Source organism: Patella vulgata, chromosome 3, assembly GCF_932274485.2.
Source record: "Patella vulgata chromosome 3, xgPatVulg1.2, whole genome shotgun sequence".
NCBI classification, from domain to species: Eukaryota; Metazoa; Mollusca; class Gastropoda; family Patellidae; genus Patella; species Patella vulgata.
The window spans coordinates 68,295,466-68,317,863 of record NC_065881.2 but is presented as its reverse complement, the minus strand read 5'-3'; the positions used below and the strand labels follow the sequence as shown (position 1 = coordinate 68,317,863).

The window sequence follows — 22,398 nt, the reverse complement described above, 5'->3', positions numbered from 1 at the left end:
CCTTTATAATATAAAAAAAAGTAGAACAACTCCGTATCACGCCCAAGGCAACGGACAATGCGAACGGTTCAACAGGACTATGCATAATCTGTTGAAATCACTGTCACCGGAGAAGAAATCGCATTGGCCGGATTACTTACAAGAACTTGTTTATATGTATAATATCACTCCCCATGCGTCAACAGGTTATTCTCCCTACTATTTACTAAAATTGGAAGGGAACCCACCTTACCAATAGATGCTATATTTAAACTGAGAGAGGACGAACATTTATCTGTCAGGGGTTGCATTACTGGGTGGGTCGCTGATCATCAAAAGAAACTAGCCGAGGCAATCGAACGCTCCAAAGTTATTTTAAAACAGAAAGCCGATAAGCGGCAAGAAATATACAATCGCAATACAAGAGAAGCACCGGTAGATAACGGAACCATAGTGCTATTCAAAAGTCATCCCAGTGGGCGTAATAAAATTCAGGATGAATGGGACCCCACGCCATATGTGATCGTTGATAGATTTAGTAACAATGTTTATTCTGTAAAACTAGCTGATAATAGTGGGAAAATCCGAAATGTTACTCGTACGGAGTTGCGTGATACCGGTCAAATCATTCAAAACGATTCCTCGTCGTCGGATGGGGATAGTTGGGAAATTATAGAAATGTCGTTGCTAGATGTGAATAGTGATAAGGATGTGCATAGTGAAATAGTAAGTGATGTACCTTCAGAAACCGATAATTCTAATTTCGCTGAGTTAGACCACTCTTCTGAGATAACAACGGTAAGGCGCTCTTCAAGAGCTGCGGTGGGCAAACACCCTAACCCCCATAAACTGCCCAAATCTGTTATACAGCATAGTGTTCATGTTCATAAAGAAACGACTGTATAAATTTGTAAAAATGTGATATTTTTAGATTAAATTTGTATAAAAAATAAGGAAAAAAATGATTGTAGAAGTTAACTGTATGGTTTTGTAAATTGTTATATTTTTAGATTAAGTTGTGCGAAAATATAAAAACATGATTTTAGAAGATGACATGAGTTGTGTATTAAGCTAATGGTTGGGATCTTATATCGAGCATTGATGAGGACATCTATGCCCTGCTCGCAGCGCCATATGTAACCTGTCAATAGATATATTGTTTCCAATTCGTGTTTCCATAGACCAAGATAGCAATCTGCTTCCATAGTAATTGTTCAACTCCCTCGGATTTAATTATGTACGTGTACGTCAATTATTTAGGAAAGTTATTTTACGACTTAGTCAGGTTTACATGTATGTTATATATATTATAATTATGTCCATTTAAATTTATGTTATATTATAATTATGTTCATTTAAATTTCGCGCATTGTGAACTATACGGTGTCATGTGACCAGTGTATCCAATGAACATTTGTCAGTAGGGAAGCTCAACTAATTAGTATTCAGTGGGTCTGAAGAGCTGGAGGGTGGTACGCCATATTTCAACCTCGAAGGTAGTTTTACGATCTTATTTTTCTGTCATTATATTCAGCGGTTTATTATTTAATTAGGTATAATGATGCATTATATATCGTAGAATGTGTATGTCAATCAATAATTCGTTTCCAAATCTATACATATTATACTACCAATAGACTTATAATATATTCTGTTTGAACCCGGTGATACACGGTAAATTAAAGGGGTAGTATTGTCATATTCTTACCACTGATAGATCAATTAATAAGTGTGTTCAGGTTATTTACTTGATAAGCTGTTGGTCGAATGAACATTTCTTTTTAGGGTTCCATTGAATGGTTGGTACCGTAGTTGGTGTTGCTTCTGTGTTGCCTTACTTAGGGTAAGAAGTTACATTAGATCATTAGATAATTATGTATTTGTATAGTGTATGTAGATGAAGGGTGAATTGTACATAAATTTTATCGACTAATCGAGTATTATCTGTACATGTATGTGTTTTAAACCATTTTTATTTAAATGATATATTTGTATTTTTCAGAGACTGTTGTCTCTAGTTACACTTTCTAGTTGAGCCCCCTTGTACTCCCTAAAATCGGTCCCTACGAACTGGATTCGCCATGTTAAGTCCACGTTCACATATTGGACGAAGGGGGGGTAACTGTCAGAAAGTTTCTGAATTTTCAGCTTCTCGGTTCAGAATTTACCAATTTACTCTGTACCTGTTAGAGCAGTATAGTAGGTTTTCTAAATTAAAACGAATTACTAGTCGATATGAATTGACACTAACACATGTATTTGTTATTATGCAATCAAACGGTATATTAAATTTTATGCCAGATATATAAGTTTCACCGCCCTGATACTGATAGGCTACATATAAAAGTCATTGAACCGTTTGTATATGATTATGGGCAGTACGCCAAAACATGAGGTGAAGCGGGCACATACCTGGTCGATCCATTTCCTGGTCTGATTTTCTATGCCTGCTGAAAATGCCTTGTTTCTTTTTGGATTTAGCCATTTTCAAGCCATAGACCCCGCCTATCTCACCTAGTTTCTGGTCTCAATTTCTCCCATTGTCCATTGTAAGTTGTGATTGTTCTGACTGACTTACATGTACTCCAGGTCCAGGCTGATATATACAGACATCTATTTTCATGCAGTCAATTTTCACTTAAAGGAGCTAAGTCCCTAATATTTGGGACCTAGAAATTGACACAAATGGGTCGCAATGCATACAATAATGTAATATGAATGTATATTAATGGATTTACTTTAAATCGTTTCTGTTTTTACTGTAATTTCTAATCAGTAAGGTTCGGCAACATACGCCAGTATTCTCGATCGAATTTCAATCTCTAGCTTCTGGTTATTCCAGTCTACGCCGATAGTATTTATTGGGCATGCTCTTGTGGAATATGCCTAGCCTCTTTTTTCGAGTCCCTTATTACACATAGCGCTGAACGCATTATGGTACACGATTTGTGTACCAATTGTAAAATGTTTATTTTGTGTTAAATATTGGATATCAGAGAGCCATCTTTTCCCGGTCAGATCACAACATCAATGTTGATTTAAACCGACAAATAAATTGTGTTTTCAATGTCAAAGATTTTGGATGATATTGAGTTAAAGACTTAGCTACTTTAAACATACATTATGCAAGAGCTAAATCTGCCAATTGCAAGTCTTTCTTTAGACATTTATTAACATAAAAAGCCCTTAATCAACTCTCGATGACATCTTATGTGTCAGATTCTCACTGGATTTGCATCCAATCTGCTGTTAAACGCACATTGATGATTAAATCCAAAAATGGATATTCGAGAGATTCGAGACTATGTATTTTATTGTACCGACTTTAATGATGATCGAGGCTAGGCCTAATATTCAATCACTGCTGGCTCGGTTCAGAGTGGAGCAGTCTAACTGGAATTTACAGCATATTCCCTTTTACATTATCTAGTTTTTAACTATTATAGTAGGAACTGCCAGCTCTTTATCTAATCTTCCATAAGAAACTTTAATTGATTTATCCTGATGATCTTACTTCCAGATTATTTAAGGGGTGTAAAGCTCTAACTCAGTATTATCATGGACCTTATAATATTATAATGTCAATGGTATTATCCAAAGTCTTCGACACTACAAACACAAATTATTGGTCCATACTGATGTTGTTATCTTACCGTGAAAATGTGGGCTCCTAATATCAAATATTTAAGACACCGTGAACAATTTTAAAACCAGTACATGCCATCATATACTCTATGCTCTCTGGTGTTGATTTTTGAACCCATTCTGCTGGTTTTCCAGCCTGGGTGCAAAAGGAGGAGGGTTAAGCTTAAGGGCATGCAAAAGTTCTCTTGTTCTCTTGAAATTAACCAAGGTACGAAACAGCTCATGTGAGCAGTAAGAAAGAGCCAGGTTATGAAACAGCTTGAATTCAACAAAGCTATAAATAATAAATGTTGATCAGTGTGTAATGAAATGTCAAACCGTACTAACAATGTAGACTTGGCTAACCAGGCGCGAGTGACTGCCATTCAATTAGGGCTGGTCACATTTTTTGATGAACAATAATACTGATTACAAATTTACAATAAAAGTTTTAAAAAATGAATGGAACTCAATTCCACTCTGCTATGGCACTCCTATTATATTAATTGGCTTTTCAACTCAGTTTCGTACATTTTAGGTTCCAAAAATAGAGATTTAGCTCCTTTAAGTGTTAATTTATTGATACTGTAATGTTTGAATTATTTTATCATTGAAGGTCTGTTGTAAAGATGATGCAACCAATGTATCCTGGACAGGGACGGCCTGGTGGGACAACTGAATGTGTATCAAAAGTTGATGTAAGAATTGAATGTAAAAATTTAATGAATAAAGATACTACATCTAAGTCAGATCCTTGTGCAATTCTCTACATATCAAGAGCTGGTGGAGAATTAAAAGAGGTAAGGAGTTAAACTTCTTTTACGCATGAAATTTTTGTTTAAAAAGAATAAAAATAAGTTGGCCTGTTCTGTATTACAGTTAAATTTTGGCTTAAGGAGGCAAGTCTAAAACGCAATATCACCCAAAGTCTTCGACATTGCAAACAAGTCTTATTGGTCAGTTTAGATCAACATTGATGTTGTTATCTTACCGTGAAAAGATGGGCTTCTCATGATATCCAATATTTAAGACAAAATGAACATTTTAAAATTGGCACACGATTGTCGATTCACATGCGAGAATGCTTTCAAGCACTATTTGTAATAAAGTGACTCAATGAACAAGGCTAAACACATCCCACAAGAGAATACTACCGGTGTTGACTGGAATAACCAGACACCAAAGACTGCCATTAAAGTTTGACTCTTCTTGTATTTGGACGAACATAAGTGATTAGAAGTTACAGTTAAACACAAACGATTGAATGTAAATCCGTTTATATACATTCATATTACATTATTATATGCGTTGCAATCTGTTTGTGTCCATTTCTAGGTGCCAAAGAATACAGATTTAGCTCCTTTAACTGGGTTGACAGTGGAACACAAAATCGATTGTAGGCATTCTGAACATTGGCTTTATCTGTAGACATGAAATTTTCAATGAAAACAGACTATCATCCCACAAAATAAATCAGCACATTAAAATTTTATTTCAAAAGATTAAGCAAAAGTTTGCTAATTTTAGTTTAAGTTTTAGTTTAACTGTATGGACAGTGGAAAACAAATCGTGTAATTCTCAGCGAAGACAGATTGCCAGCACCCCAAATCAGTCAGCACATAAAATAATGTGTAATCAACAGAAACCAAAATCCTGCGTATAAATTGGTCTCATTAATGAACCCTTGGCAGTTGAAATTCAAATGCTGCTGTCCATCCAGTTTGCCACTCATAGTGTGCCTTAATTAGCCCGGTTGGTGCTGAAAAGTAGGTTGTTAAACCACATTTCTTTCATACTACATTATGTTTGTATTGTATGATCACTGTCTCAAAGGACGTTTTATTGCAATAAATCTTACACATTACAGATGGAATATCACTCAAATCTCAATTAGACCTACTTGTTCCTAAAACTCAGTATGCAGTATATTACATCAATAGTCCAAACATTGTGTCCACAGAAACTGTCCATCTGTTCTTCACAATGGTGTACTGGCAAGGCCGAAAGCAGTTAACTTATTAATTGGTTAACGTATAAATGAAATTAACAAGTTAATAGAAATGAATTAACGTATTATATGCCTATTCGGCTGAAAAATCATTATACAGATCCAACCATGGTGCAAAATATCGTCCAGAGATCACAGTGCCACTGTCACTTTAGTTATGTTTGCCGGATCGCAAGTCTCCGGTCGAAATATCTTGATCTCCAGTCTCCCACTCGGAATCAAGGGTCAAGGTCAAATGCACCAAATTCGATGTTTTTAAAATGTTTCCCGCCAAATGCCACCTAAATCCCAGATTTGGTGTCCCAAATAAAAATAATGATCAAGAATAAGGTTTTTTTTTACTCCCTGAAAGAGGTTGGGTATGAAAATGACCATGTTTCAGGAGCTTCGATAATTAACTCATAAATTAACTCGTTAATTTTAAAATTTTAACATGTAAAGCAGTTAAAGGAAATTTTAACACGTAAAGCAGTTAAAGGAAATTTTAACTTGGTCTCAGCCCTGCATACCGGTACTAACAGTTTGACTTTTGACATGATTTTAATCTTGTTGATATTGTTACAGGCTGGTAGAACAGAGAATGTGAAGAATTGTTTAGATCCACAATTTGCTGAAAGTATTACTGTAGATTATTATTTTGAAGAAGTTCAGAATGTAAAAATTGTGATTTATGATGTGGATAACAAAACACCTGAATTAAGCGATGATGATTTTCTTGGAGGCATTGAATGTACTCTAGGACAGGTAGGCATTTTTATTTTAGCTTGTGGTCCCTCTGGAGGTCACAATTATTATCCGATTTAAAAACACGTTTGATTATATCAGAGTTACACCGTAAGGAAGGTTGAGTTTGAATTTCGTGAAAATCAGACCAAAATTGCCGGACAAAATGGCCACCGTTTGTACGCGAATAGTGTAAAAATATGGTATATCAAGGTTGTGGACCCTGTAGAGGTCACAATTTTAATTCGATTTTGATGAAACTTGAAATGCATGTTCATAACCTAAAGATCTTGGTTCCTTTCAATATTTGCGCATATCGGATTGTAACTTCCTGAATTATGGCCGCTGATTGTCCGAAAAATCGCCATTTTTAGCTTGTGGCCCCTCTGGAGGTCACAATTATTATTCGATTTACAAAACCGTTTGATTATATCACCATTACACCGTAAGGAAGGTTGAGTTCGAATTTTATGAAAATCAGACCAAAATTGCTGGACAAAATGGCCACCGCTTATACGCGAATATTGTAAAAATATGGTATATCAAGGTTGTGGACCCTGTAGAGGTCACAATTTTAATTCGATTTTGATGAAACTTTTAATGCATGTTTATAACCTAAAGATCTTGGTTCCTTTCGATATTTGTGCATATCGTATGGCAACTTCCTGAATTATGGCCCATGATTGTGCAAAAAATCGCATTTATTAGCTTGTGGCCCCTCTGGGGGTCACAATTATCACCCGATTTCAAAAAACGTTTGATTATATCACCGTTACACTGTAAAGAAGGTTCAGTTTGACTTTTGTGAAAATTGGACCAAAAATGGCAAAATTGTTGAACAAAATGGCCGCCCCACGTACGCAAATAATGTAAACATCTGGTATATCAAGGTTGTGGACCCTCTGGAGGTCACAATTTTGTGCCGATTTTGATGAAACTTGAAATGCATGTTTATGACCCAAAGATCTTAGTTGCTTTCGATATTCGCGCACATTGGATCGAAACTTCATGAATTATGGCCACTAATAGTACGAAAAATCACATTTTTAGCTTGTGGGCACTTTAGAGGTCACAATTTTGATCTGATTTTGATGAAACTTAAAATGCATGTTTATAACCCAAAGATCTTGGTTCCTGTCGATATTTGCGCCTACAGGATTGTAACTTCCTGGATTATGGTCCCTGATTGGTCGAAAAATCGCATTTTTAGTTTGTGGATTCTCTAGAGGTCACAATTTTTTGCTTGATTTTAAATGCAAATTGTATATAAGTATGTAATTCAAAGGTTATGGACCCTCTAGAGGTCACAATTTTTATCCAATTTTGATGAAACTTAAAACATATCTTTATATTCCAAAAATCTCAGTCCCTTTTGATATTTGCGCATTTCAGACCCTAACTTTCTAGATTATGGCCCCTGATTGTACAAAAAATAATTTTTGTTTTTAGCTTGTTCTCTATCCATCTCTTGCAAAATGTGGGCGTATCCTGCCTGCCAGCCGCTGGGGTTTTTTTTAATGGCATATGTTACTTTAGAAATGATATTCCATGTACAAACTGTGTGCTTGAATGATATATTTGGATTATAAATATATCCAAATTAATTAATCTATCAAAAATTTGCTTCAAATCCCTTTCAAAACAGTATTCACAAGGAAATACCCCAAGCTACATCTATTAAAAATCTATTTGAAGAATCTGTGTTTGTCACACAACTTGGCTGTCACGAGGGAGAATTCATTGCATATAAAAGACGATGTTGTCTTTAATTGGACTGTCAATTAGTGACACCCTCTTATTTTTCTCCATGGGTGTTTTTCAGGGAATCCAGTATTTTGCTAGTAGGATTGGATGTTTCTACTTTTCCATATATACCAAAATTGCCGTACTTTTATTGGAAATAATCACCCGATAAATACTTTTGTGGGCATGCATCTTTAACTTTTGTTTGTAATTAAATAATAGAATGTTACAATCGTTACATGTATGTAGCAGTATTAATCATATTCAAGGATATTTTACAATAATGAAATGTGAGTTATGTCATAACCATTTGATAATAAACTATAATGTTTTTTCAGCTTGTTTCCAATAATCCTTACATTAAACCATTATTATTAAAAGATGGAAAAAAAGCTAAATCTAGTTCAGTAATTGTAAGTATAAGATTTTTGTATCCGAGTCAGTACTGTTATAATAAGTCTTATTTCCACAATCACTACAACTGTAAATATGAGATTTTCCACTGAAGAGTGTAACCATATTATGACAAAAGACTCATAACTTGTTTTTATACATCCTCACACTAGTCTGTTAGTCTGTCTATCACGATTACTTGTTTACAAACATTAGAGGTTACAATAATCTATCTTTTTGAAATTATTATGGGTTGTCTATCTCATTGAAAGGAAGAAGCCTAATGTTTTTCAATATCGGCAATCGCCTCCAGAGTTATGCCCTTTTGTTTTAAGAAATCTTATTATTAGTACTTTGTATATTTTTATTATTAATCTTTCTTTATAATTGTGCCTGTTCTGAGGAATTAATTACCCCAGAATATTAAACTATTAAAGATAATCCATAAGATCTTTGGATAATTATGCATTGATTGACAGACTTTCATTTTTGATATGACGTCAGAATTCCAAGATGGCTGTGTTGATGCCATACTCTATTCCTGATCCACAGTACACCTGTGCTTGTTTATGTACACAATTAATATTGTATTTATTACTATATCTTAAAGGTTCGAACTGAAGAAATAAAAGCAGGGGGTGGAGAAATTCTTAATGTAACATTAAGAGCTACTAAGTTGGAAAACAAGGTAAACTAGGGCCTTATTATTTGTTATTTAAAAATCTAAAAAATAAAAGGGCCTATGTCTAATAGACTGGTACTAAGGAGCTTTGATGTCTGATACAGCCCGTGCTAAATAGATTAGATGGATTGAAAATGTATGTGTCTAAATCAGAAATATATATATGTTTGTTGTTTTTTTTAGGATTTTATGGGTAAATCAGATCCATTTTTAGAAATATTGAGAGGTACAATGGATGGATCATGGCAGGTCGTCCATAGAACAGAGGTAGGTATTGTTTTTCTAACTAAATCACTTGTTTAATTATAGCATCTTTTCATCTTTTATAAGTAAAACTGATATTATTACCAGTAACTGTATCACCCAGAATTATTAGCTATCAGAGAGTCTGCAGTAAAATTTTTTTTACATGTGAATCTTTGGAAGCATGTGAAGAGAAAAAAGACTTTGTCCATGTAATGGAGCTCATAAAATATGAAATAAACCAAGGTTTGACGTCCTACTTTTCTGCACCAACCAGGCTAATGAAGACCTACTCTTCTTCAAACTCAAGCTATCAAGGGTTCTTTTGGGAGAACATGGATGGTCTGTTTTTTGCTCTCATCCAACCGAATAGGTGCTTTTTCTTCCGTGCCAGGCTTTCCATCCTGCAATTTTGAAAAGGGAAATCTAGACTGGAAAATTTTAAGGAGCTTTCTTGTACAACACAGGGATCAAGACAAGGACCTCAAGCATTTTAGTTATTCTCTTTTACTGATATGATATTGCTAATAAAATACCCAAATTTCTTTTATTTTTATTTTAGGTAGTTAAAAACGATCTGAATCCACATTGGAGGCCATTTTCTATTCATTTACAGAAACTTTGTGGAGGAGATAAGAAACAGAGTATTAGAGTAAGTCATGATATATATTTTTGATGGGATTTGTCTTGGATTATCAAAATCTCACGTTAGTCATTTTCCCGAAGCTACGACAACAAGTCTTACAAGTCTGAAATTCCTGATCTTTTAGGTACATTATCTCCTACTTTGTTAAATCAGAGGTTTTAATACATAATGGAACAGATACGTTTACAGCCATTGAAAGCTTTTTTTTTTTGAAAAGTAAGATGAGAAGTGATTCATATCATGATCATAGCGGAAAAATCAAAGAGGTATAGAGCTCAAAATGAGTGTCAAAAAATGTAGGGTATACGCAAAGGCTTTGATAAGATGTACGGAGTAAAAGCGAGATCAAGCCTTCTATATGCATGTTTGTATGATTTGCAGATGGATGTATATGATTGGGATAACGATGGGTCACATGATTTGATTGGTGGATTTACGACTAATGTAGAAGAAATGTTAAGTACAGGGAAAGAGGTATCGTTATGATATTTTTATATGTTTACAAAGATAAGATGAATTTAAAATTTCGCAACATTCGACATATTTAGGTATATTTTAATGAGGATTAAGTTATGAAAAACCAGATATTGTCCAAAATATGCAAATGACGTTTGGTGGCTTTATGGTTGTTTTGAAAAATGGAAAAGTATATTAGGATACATCCTCGTAACCCCAGGGATATCGTTCCATTCTACTCCACTAATTCCTGGGTCCATTCATGAATTCAAATTATCTGCTCTCGATGATTTCCTTGACCACGTAGGTTGTTTCTATGAACCAATCTTAGTATCATTGTTTATGTCCACCACAATACAGCAGCACAAGTACATTCAATTATGAGAAGCTTTGCAAGAAATTTAATATCAAAGACATGCACACAAAAAGATGTCCTAAAGTATTTTAACAAAGTATACAGCAATGATTCAATAATCTTAGGGGGTGCTCGATTGTCAGTCCGAAACGTCCCGAATTGACAGAATTGCAATCAAGTAATACAGAATTCAGTCCTGTCACAGTTCTGCCAGTCCCGACAGCTGAGGTGGTGTGAGTAGAATCGTGACGTATTTTAAGTAACAAATATGTTTCAGCCACCATGATTGGTTGAGATATTTTTTATGCAGTCGGCACGTGCGTGGTACTCTGAAATTCTCCTGTTTACTTGATTGATGCCATTTTCGGAATTGAGAGAATTTAATTTCAGAACGTTCAATCGAGTATCCCCAAAGTTAAAACAAAATGCAAGTTACCTCCCTTTGGTCAATAAAAATAACACAATCATTAAGTGTGGATAATTTTACTGTGTCTCCCCCGTGAATGGACCAATATCACTTAGAATACTGAGGGTGATTAGGATAAGGGTAAGTGGTAGATATATTCCAAATTTCTCTGTGGGTTTTTCTTTAACCCTAATTGTTTTCTACTTATTGTTCTTTATTTATGATTACATTTCAGCCCACATGGCCTTGTATAAATGAGAAAAAGAAATCAAAGAAGAAGAATTACACTGACTCAGGCATAGTTATTGCATCATCTTGTAAGGTATGTAAGTTAAGTATACACTAAATATATCATATTGGTATACCTTAATTTCTGTCATAAAACTTCAAGTTTGACAGCAACAGCGTATTATCCCCTTTTTGCTCCTAAAAATACTCATAATATATAATAAATAAATACATACCGCATAGCACATATATATTTAAAGACAGAACATTAACCCTGTGGTAATTATTAAAAACTTAAGATAAGCTATCAGTTTTTGGCTAATGGTTGGAAAAATGTGGTTTCACTTTTATGATCACCTAAGTTATTTGTAATTTGTTTCAAGGGAGAGCAATGAGAGCTGAAAATTACTAAAGGGGAAGGTGCAGGAAATGACTAACTTTGTAAATGAGAAAACCAGGTACACAATTTATACTGAAATATAGAGAAACCTGGAAACAAATTAATACTTACTTATACTCATATAATTTTTATACTTTCAGTTAACCAAAGAATATTCATTCTTAGATTACATATTTGGTGGTATGCAGATTAATTTTACCGTTGGGATAGATTTTACAGGATCAAATGGCAACCCACGGGAACCATCATCTTTACATTATATAAATCCAAATCAACCTAATGAATATATGCAAGCTATCAGAGCTGTGGGTTATGTTTGTCAAGATTATGATAGGTAAGCAAACATTTTCTCTACAGAGAAATCCAAGTAAAATATAATCCAGAAATCTTAAACAGCCACAGCTAACAGACAAACATAGGCTACATAATATACTCTTCAAAAAAAGTAGGGGATTTTGAAATGCAAATACCTATGCAGGTTGTCATATGATAAATAGCCATGGACATTTGACATGCTTTGAGAGTATGTTCACAGATGAAGAACTTATCGCCCCAACAGAACCACTGAGCTGCACATGCGCCATACACGTGGGAGGGGTTCATTGTCAAATTTGACACTTCAAGTAAGGGTTGATGAAAACTGCCGCGTGCTGGTTTATGTATCCATGTTTGCTTTCTTATCGATTCTTGCAAAAGAATTACTGTTTAGGGTATCTTTGCTTTAGTGTGTTACGTTTAATTTGATCGGGAGACGTGTTCATCAACGTCAACGGACAACACTGCAAGAATTGGCCGTGGCACTGCAAGAGGAGTGGGTCAGATGGCCCCAAATCGTGATTGGAAGGTTGATTAAGAGCATGCCTTGACGAATTGCTGAATGTCTGAAGACTTGTAGAGCAATTACTCATTATTAAGACAAAAATCAAAAACGTCCATTTTCACTTTTAACGGTGTATCTTTTTGCGAGTGAATGGGGCTGTCAGATAAACCGCCCATATGAACTGTTTATGTTCATGTGTAGGCCATTGGCCTGTTATTAACTTACACTGGTTACCTCTAATAAAAACAGCAGTGTATTTCCGCAGTTTTGTATTGTTTCTGAATATCCCCTACTTTTTTTTTTGTAGAGTATATATACTATTCAAAAAAAGTAGGGGATATTTGATTTTTAAGTGTTATTAAAGTCACCTAATGAAACTGACGAAGAAACAAATGACAAAATGAAATGAAGTTCACATTCATCGATTTATTCCAAATGATTGTTAGACTAAGTAAGGCACAGACTGACCATTATAAGGGTAAAATGATACCCGGGGTCAAACAGCAAAGTTACCACAGCATCACAACCAAGTCAGTAACGGGTAAATCCTCCTCTGTTTGCCAAACAAGCATTGATCCGACGTGGCATACTCCTAATGAGACGTCTAAGGTCATTTTGGTCCAGATTGTCCCATTCCTGTTGCAACGCAGCAGCAAGTTCTTGGACATTGGCAGGACGTTGTTGACGTTGATGACGTTGACGTAACCTCTGTCCAAGCATGTCCCAGACATGCTCGATGGGGGAGAGGTCGGGACTCAGTGCTGGCCAAGGTAATGTGGTGATGTTCTGTTGTTGGAGGTAACCTGTAACGATCCTGGCCCTGTGACATCTTGCGCTGTCATCCTGGAAGATGAAACGGCGGCCATGACGTCGTGCGAACGGCACAACATGGACTGCCAAGATGTTGTCCCGGTAGTACTGGCCTGTAACACGCCCTGCAACAACATGTAAAGCCGTTCTTCCAGCAACAGTGATGCCTCCCTACACCATAACAGAACCACCCCCAAATCGATCATGTCTGATGACGTTAACGTCTTGGAAGCGCTCGTTTCGACGACGCCACACCCTCCTACGTCTGTCCAAAAAATCAACAGTGAACCTTGACTCATCTGAAAACATCACATTGCTCCAGCGTCGATTATCCCAGTGTTGACGATCCCTACACCAACGACGTCTTGCCTGAATGTGATGATCTCTCAAACAAGGGATCACGCGAGGACGTCGGGCGCGAAGGTGACCCTATGCAGTCGATTCCGAATCGTCTGGCCACTCACTCTCACACCAGTGTCTGTTTGAAGACGAGCGCTGATCTGATTTGCTGTGATGACACGATTTCTCAAGGCCAAGGTACGGATAAATCGATCCTGGGCTTGAGTTGTCGCCCTTGGTCGACCTGAGCGTGGTCTGTCCTGTACAGATTGTGTATCACGGTATCTGGACCATAGCCTGCTTATGACAGACTGAGAAACATTCATCGTCCGCGCCACAACCGCCTGTGTTGTGCCGATCTGTAGCATGCCAAGGGCACGTAACCTTTCATTTTGGGTAAGCCGACGCATATCAAAATTTGTTTTCTGGTCACTAAAACAATTAAACTGATGTTTCCACCCTGGAATTCAATGCCACAATGACTGTAACATTCAAAGTCAGAGTCGTGCAAATCTTGGGTTGGACCCCCATGATGATCCCAAGCATCACCTGCATTCCATGCGGTAGCTATTGGTGCGTTTGGGCGTCACATGTAACTGGAAATGTTTCTTCTGTTAGGTTCTATAGTGACTTTTTTCGTAGTCATTTGCATATTTTAGTATTATGCCCCCAAAATCAAATATCCCCTACTTTTTTTGAATAGTATATATTAATTTTTTTTCAATCCTTTTGTTAAATATTTCTGACCTTTATGGTAAACTTTGGAATTCATAATAGAAAATAGGATAGACCACCAATATAAGTTTTAAAAAAGATAGATTAATAACTCAGCCTATAAAATTCTAGCAATATACTAAACCAAGGGGCATAACTCTATCCAAAATCTTGAAAATCTATAGGTAGACAACAAGACAACACATTTCTAAAAGATGTAAGCTTTCTTTTAGCCACTTTTGTGCCAACAAGAAATTTAAACGATGGACAGGAGTGTCGGTGATACATGACCACATTTATATGCGAGCATATAAAATCTAGAATATTATCTTTTCATAAAATAAATGTAAAAGACTGGTTACTTGAACATTTATATTTACAGTGACAAAATGTTTCCTGCTCTTGGATTTGGTGCTAAACTTCCTCCTAATTATGATCAAGTATATCATGAATTTGCTATTAATTTCAACCCACAAAACCCATATTGTTCAGGTAAGTTATAGAACAAACACCTTAAACGGAGGAGCTGAAAATTGTTATATCTCACATGTCCAAATACTACAACATACTTCATAGCAGTCGTTTGACTGACTAGCTATGGATTAAACATTATTATGAACAAACTAAACAATATTCTCTTTGTGTAAGGAAACTTTTATTTTACATCTTGATCTATAGCTTGTTGTAGCATCATCATTTGAATTTATAATGTTAACATATTTTCTCTTTGAATTCTGGTACATTCTGTTTAATTTTGCTAATATATCTTGAGGTTAGTTATTTATCTCTAGAATTAAGCAATAATATCTTGGGTTCTGCTATTATCACTATAACTATATGGTAGTAGGCCTACTATATCTTTAACTCTTGGTACTCTCTTGAATTATTGCTAACATCCCTTGATTTCAGCACAGTTTCTTGTTATATCTTGATTATCTTGATTTCTGCGATTATATCTTGAGTTCTGCTATTATCTTTTGAGGTTTGCTATTATAGCTTCAGTTCTGCTATTATATCTCAAGTTCTGTTATTATCTCTTGAGATTTGCTATTATATCTTGAGTTGTTATATTATCTTTTGAGTTTTACTATTATATCTTGAGCTTTGCTATTATCAATTGAGTTTTGTATTATCCCTTGAGGGGGGGTGGATGGCTGAATGGTTAGCATGTGCGTGCTGTATCATAAAGTCTGTCATTGAGTCAACTGGCGTGGTTTCGATTCCCCAGTTGTACGTGACAAGGAATAGGGTCGCCTGTTCAACCTCTTGGGTTTTCTCCAGGCCCTCCGGTTTCCTCCCACTGCTAAAGACCCCTACGCGCAAGCGAATTATGGAAATAAAATTGAACCATATGTTAGTCCTGAAATGACCTAGTTTGTGTCGAGTGGACATTAAACCCCATTTCTCTCTCTCTTGTATTATCCCTTGAGTTTTGCGATTATCTATTGAGTTCTGCGATTATCTTTTCAGATTTGCTATTATCTCTTGAGTTTTGCTATTATACCTTGAGTTCTGCTATGATCTCTTCAGTTTTGCTATTGTATCTTGAGTTTTGATATTATCTATTGGGTTTACTATTATAGCTTCAGTTATTATATCTAGAGTTCTGTTATTACTTCTTGAGGTTTGCTATTATATCTTGAGTTGTTATATTATCTTTTGAGTTTTGCTATTATCTATTGAGTTTTGCTATTATCTATTAAATTTTGTTATTATCTATTGAGTTTAGTTATTAACCATTTAAGTGCTGTTATTATCTATATGAATTATGTTATATACTTGTTTTTAATTGCTACCTATTTTTCGTATCATCTCGTGATTGCTATTATGAATGACTTATTATTGAACAGGAATTGAGGGTGTGGTACAAGCGTATATGAATTGTATAACACAAGTACAGTTATATGGACCAACTAATGCATCACCTATTATAAATCATGTTGCTAGATTTGCTGCTACAGCCCAACAAGAAGAACCAACTAAAGGAGCTCATGTAAGTTTTCAATTCCTATTGTCTGTAATCAATCACATTTTATATTATATGAATGATAACACTTTTTGTCTAGAAGAGTAGGTAGGGGTGGGGAGCTGTTGTTTAAAGTGATATGATGCAGATTATAGATCTGTTATCAATTCCCGGTTGTATGTGACAAGGAGTAGGGTCGCCTGTCCAACCTCGTGGGTTTTCTCCGGGTCCTCCGGTTTCCTCCCACTGCTAAAGAACCCTACGCGCAAGCGAATTATTGAAATAATATTGAACCATGTGTTAGTCCCGAAATGACCTAGTTTGTATAGAGTGGACGTTAAACCCCATTTCTCTCTCTCTCTGTTATCAATTCAGTCATAGTTCCTCTCTATGATCTTAGTGACAAGAAATATTGTCGTCTTGTTCATCTTGTGTTTTTTGTAAGATTCTAATACATGTATAGAAGTGGAACCCAATGCACAAATATTTACAAAATTGATTTTTATCCATATTCTATATTAAATTGATCCATAACCAAATATTTTGTTTTAGGTGTACTATGTATTGCTATTACTAACTGATGGTGTTCTATCAGACATGAGCGATACTCTATACAGTATAGTTAAAGCTTCAGCTTTACCGATGTCATTGATTATAGTAGGAGTAGGTGGTGCTGATTTTACTAATATGAATACATTAGATGGGGATAATGGGGTTTTAAAAGCACCCAATGGTCAACCTGTTTCAAGAGATATCGTGCAGTTTGTACCCTTCAGTCAGTTTAAACAGGTAGGCTTTACAGCTAAAATGTTTTGTGGGTACATAAATATAGAAAGATTGTAATATCTTGACACAATATTCAGTTACAGAATTGATACATAATTCTTAGTGCAAAATGTTATGAAAAGTATTACATGTAGAATGTCCACATAAAACCATTTGTTTTTGAGTCACTTTATAGCATTAACAGTCTAACAATCTTAAACTTTACATTGTTGAAAATCAAATTTTCAGAAGCAGATTCAAAATAATTAACCTGATAGATAATTGTTGAATGTCAAATATTTGGATACTTGAACATAAATTTAAAGAAACAAGTATTGAAGTCTGTAGTAATGACATTCTCTTTATGTTGAAAATTGATCTATCTTGTTATTAATTTTAGAAAAATCCATCTGAGTTAGCTCGTCAAGTATTGGCTGAAGTACCAAAGCAGGTGACACAGTATTTCAAACTAAGAGGCCTGATACCAAACGTAATGAAACCTAATCCACCTCCTGCTACTCAAGATTCTTAGATTTAGAGTCTCTGATGGGATTTTGTTTTCCTACACTTCTTCACCTCAGACTCAGAGATATGGAGAAGGCATTATAGTATATTACATGTTTTAGATTATATAGATTTGTTTTTACTTTGAAGCTTTCATTGCTATGAACTAGTTATTTTATTTTCTACTTCATTTAGCATCCATGTACATAACTTTACCTATCCACAGTCCATTTACAATTTATACCTGACCGTAAAATATATTACTAAAACTTTGCATATGATAACTGTGATAATTAAGGGCATAGTATAGCAAAATATAGACAAATAAAAAAAAGGGTCAGTAATCAAAAGTTATAGCCATTAGAATGTCAGTTATCTAAAAAAAAAAACCAAAAAACCCCAAATAACTCGTTTTTAATCCATGAACAATAAGATCAAGCTGGTAGGTAATGATGTTGTTTTGATTTTAATTGTCTATCTAAAGAATAGCTTTCATTGCCTTATGTTTTAAATATGAAAAATGCCTATTAGACTTTTGATGCATTGAGTGAGACTTTAACAGGGTTAATTTGATGATATATGCCCATAGCTTCTTCATATCAAAAGGAAAATCCTGAAATAAGGCTATTTCCAGCACAAGATAAATAATTTAACTATTTTGGAATTGTTTTATAAAACAATAATTAATAATGTAAAGGGTATTTTTTTATTATTTAAATATATAGGTTTATAAGTCTGTTGAATTTCTTTGTCTTTCATATGCATCTATAACTTTTTGATATATTAAATTTATCTGTTTTCTATAAAATTATAATAAAATTGTCTACATTTGTAGCATACAAGTGTTTATATAATCCTTTATCGATACCTGGTATATTTTTATATAATGCTATTACAATTTATTTCATTTGTTAAAATGTGGGATTTGGTGCCAAGTGGTCTGGGCTTTGTACATGACAGGGAGTAGGGTTGCCCGAGTAACCTCGTGGGTTTACTCTGGGTCTACCGCTTTTCTTCCGTAGTTCCGCTGTTAAAAAGCCTGACATGTAAGACCTATGTTAGTACCAGAATGAACTTATCTGTGTTAAAAAGATATTAAATCCCATTTCACTTTCTCTTTTTATTTGTTAAAGCATCTTACGATAATCAGATGTTTCTATTTATTTATACTAAGAACATTTTGAAAACAAACTTCTTTTGTTATTATAATAATATCGCTGTATATATATAATGCTGAATTATATTTAAACAATGCTCTGCTAGTTTATTAAAGATACATTATGGGAGATTAGATAAAGAGCTGGCAGTTCTCACTATAATAGTTAAGAACTATATAAAGGCAATTTGCTGAAAATTTCAGTCAAATTGATCCACTCTGAACTGAGATTTTAGCGATTGAATTTTGGGTCTAGCTTTGATCATCATTACTAAAGTCGGTACGATAAAAATAAAATAGTCTTGATTATGCAATTTTTGATTTAATTATCAATGACCGTTAAGCAGCAGAGAATATTCTAATCTGGATAAGTTAATTAACGTCTAATTAATAATTTAGATAAAATTTCAGGCCTAAAGAAAGATGTGCAATAGGCAGATTTAGCTCTTGCATAATGTATGTTTAAGTAAAGTAGTTGTATACATTTGTTATTTTTATTATAGTCTGTTATATTACACATAATGTTAGAGGATCTGTTATATTTGTATAATGCTTGATTATTATCAGTATAGTAATATTTTTTATGTTCTCTTAATGCTCGATTGTTTCTGTTTACTGTCCAACATTTAGTCCATTTTTGATATATTTTATTATGTCATTTTATTTTGAAACATATTTTGATGTTAGTTGGATAGATTTTATATATATGTTCGGTTTTTATTAAATAGACATGTTATACAACTATATATGCAGGGGGAATATGGGTTTCATTTCTAAAGGTTATCACACTAAACAACCAATTGGTCTTCTGTATTCCTTATTCAGTTTTATTATATTTTTAATCTTGTAATAATATGTTGATTTCTATCTTATATAAAGCTTTACTTTGAATGATAAAACTGATTAAGAATCTATGTATTAAAGATACATTATGTAAGATTTAAATAAAGAGCTAGCCATTCTTGCTATAATAGTTCGAAAAAAAAAATGTAAAATTAATAATTTGAAAATTTCATTTAAATTGCTCTATATTGCGCGCAAAGATATTAGCCTTTGAAGGTTTGACAAGACGTGTGCAATAATTTCAACCACCGTACTGGTTGTGCAAGCTAAGTCTTGCTCTTCCATTTTAGCTTCAATCAAAATATGGCTGAACTGTTCTAATCTATTTAATATCGGAGAAATCCGATGCCATCGAGAGTTGATTATGGCCTGGAAAAGTTAAATAATGTCTCATTAATAATTTAGAAAATATTTCAGGCCTAAAGAAAGTCCTGCAATAGGCAGATTAAGCTCATGCATAATGTGTGTTTCAACTGTTTATACAATTATTTGTTTTTGCTGGTTGACACTCTATCTTTTTATATAAAAAAAGCTGTTGGCTTCTGCAAATGTTTATTGTACATCTTCTGTTGGCTCTTTTCAAATTTATAAGAGACTGGCTTTCATATAAATTTAACTTTAAAAAATTAGTTTTTTTTCCTTTAAAATCTATTTTGATTAGCACCTTTAAGTTTCTGTCCTACAAGATTTGATTGTTGTCGTTGTCTCATGTTATTGTAATCCAATTATCAGATGAAAAATACAAAGTTAATGGACAGTTTCGACAAGATCAACTTGCCACATGAAACAAATTTATAATGAAAAGTGTATGTGTTATTGTGAAAATGGTAAGCCTAATGTGCCTTGTTCAACTGTAAAACCAGTGTTACCAGTGACCTTCTGCCGACATGTAATTGAGGAATTGGGCGAGGTTTATCTCAGTCACAATGTCAGAAATCAAGCCTATCCTTCTGCGTTAAAGTTTTGATTACATTATTTTGGCATATTGGGCTCAATCGTTTAAAGGAGCTAAATCGCTAATATTTGGGACGTAGAAATTGATACAAATGGGTCGCAATGCATATAATAATGTAATATGAATATATATATAAACTAATTTACTTTCCATTGTTTCTCTTTTTACTCTAATTTCTAATCAATTCTATTCGGCGAAATATGCCAGAAGTCTCAATCGAATGGCAATCTCTAGCGTCTGGTTATTCCAGTCTACACCGATAGTATTTATTGCGCATGCTCTCATCAATACGAATATGGCGTCATTGTTTGACATGACTTGTATATGTCTAGCCAAGTTCTTTGAGTCTGTTACAAATGGCACTGAAGCGCATTATGGTACACTATTCGTGTACCAATGGTAAAATATTTATTTTGTCTTAAATTAGTTAAATATTGGATAACAGAAGCCCAACTTTTTCCGGCAAGATCACAACATTAATCATTCAATGTTGATTTAAATTGACAAATAATTCATGTTTTCAATGTCGAAAACTTTGGATGATATTGAGTTAGAGACTTAGCCACTTTAAAGGAGCTAAATCGCTAATATTTGGAACCTAGAAATTGACACAAATGGGTCGCAACGCATATAATAATGTAATATGAATGTATATAAACTGATTTACATTCAATCTTTTCTGTTTCCACTGTAATTTCTAATCATTTATGTTCAGCGAAATACGCCAGAAGTCTCAATTGAATGGCAATCTCTTGTGCCTGGTTATTCCAGTCCACACCGATAGTATTTAATGCACAGGTATATATGCTCTCCAGATAAGAATATGGCATCACCGGTTGACTTGACATATGGAATATGCCTGGCCTCGTTTTTCAAGTCCCTTATTACAAATAACGCTGAAACGCATTATGGTACACGATTCGTGTACCAATGGTAAAATGTTTATTTTGTCTTAAATATTGGATATCAGAAGCCCATCTCTTCCCCGGTAAGATCACAACATCAATGTTGATTTAAATTGACAAATAATTCGTGTTTCCAATGTTGAAGATTTTGGATGATATTGAGTTAGAGACTTAGCTACTTTAATATAAAGTTTAGACTCCACAGAAAGTTAAAACAAAAATTCATATGGCAGGAAAATAATTATTAGTATTAATAAATTAAAAATGACAATTTGACAGAAAAAAACGGTACCGGTACTAAGCCTATATTATCAAACATCAATACAAATTATTGTGATATGAAATGAAATAGTTTTTGATTTGGGTGGATTTGGGTAAATCGTGCTACCGGTAATAGAGGTAGAGTCCGATAAGAATCCGTTAGTCCCAAGGAGTATATAATAATAATAATATATACTCCAAGCGAGTCCTAGGTTAATCTTTATCCATCTGGACTCAGATTTAGATTAGCAATTATTTGCCCATTGACTTCAATGTTAAATGACTGTAACATCACAGGCTGTAGCTTTTTGCTCAACATTCCGTTGGTTCCAATCTTTATAGGCACAATGGGGACAACATTTGGCAATCTCCTCATCATAATTTTGTAGGGGGTTGGCCGTTTAGATTTTTTGCTACACGGATTTGAAGTTGACAGGGGTGAAAAGCTCACTTCCGACACAATGATTGCTCTGC

General features: G+C 34.4%; 1 protein-coding gene across 2 annotated transcripts; it reads left to right on the top strand.

Moving 5' to 3' along the window:
* Window positions 1-2,072: 2,072 nt before the first annotated feature.
* Window positions 2,073-20,908, top strand: LOC126815696 (copine-3). Of its 2 annotated transcripts, none has more exons than XM_056099559.1 (14): window positions 2,073-2,178; window positions 4,220-4,403; window positions 6,176-6,355; window positions 8,416-8,490; window positions 9,081-9,158; window positions 9,336-9,423; window positions 9,962-10,047; window positions 10,423-10,515; window positions 11,494-11,580; window positions 12,027-12,220; window positions 14,952-15,061; window positions 16,420-16,562; window positions 17,088-17,324; window positions 17,701-20,908. In XM_056099559.1, the coding sequence occupies exons 2-14, from the start codon at window positions 4,233-4,235 to the stop codon at window positions 17,830-17,832; spliced, it is 1,674 nt and encodes a 557-aa protein (XP_055955534.1). In that variant the 5' UTR covers window positions 2,073-2,178; window positions 4,220-4,232; the 3' UTR covers window positions 17,833-20,908. The 2 variants fall into 2 exon arrangements, with proteins under 2 accessions (XP_055955534.1, XP_055955535.1); XM_056099560.1 differs by lacking the exon at window positions 2,073-2,178 and adding an exon at window positions 2,381-2,528.
* Window positions 20,909-22,398: the final 1,490 nt, after the last annotated feature.

Coding starts and splice junctions, on each gene's coding strand:
- LOC126815696 (XM_056099559.1), top strand. CDS start 4,233: ATGATGCAACCAATGTATCCTGGACAGGGACGGCCTGGTGGGACAACT. Junction 16,563..17,087: donor AACCAACTAAAGGAGCTCAT/GTAAGTTTTCAA, acceptor ATTTTGTTTTAG/GTGTACTATGTATTGCTATT. Junction 17,325..17,700: donor CCTTCAGTCAGTTTAAACAG/GTAGGCTTTACA, acceptor TATTAATTTTAG/AAAAATCCATCTGAGTTAGC.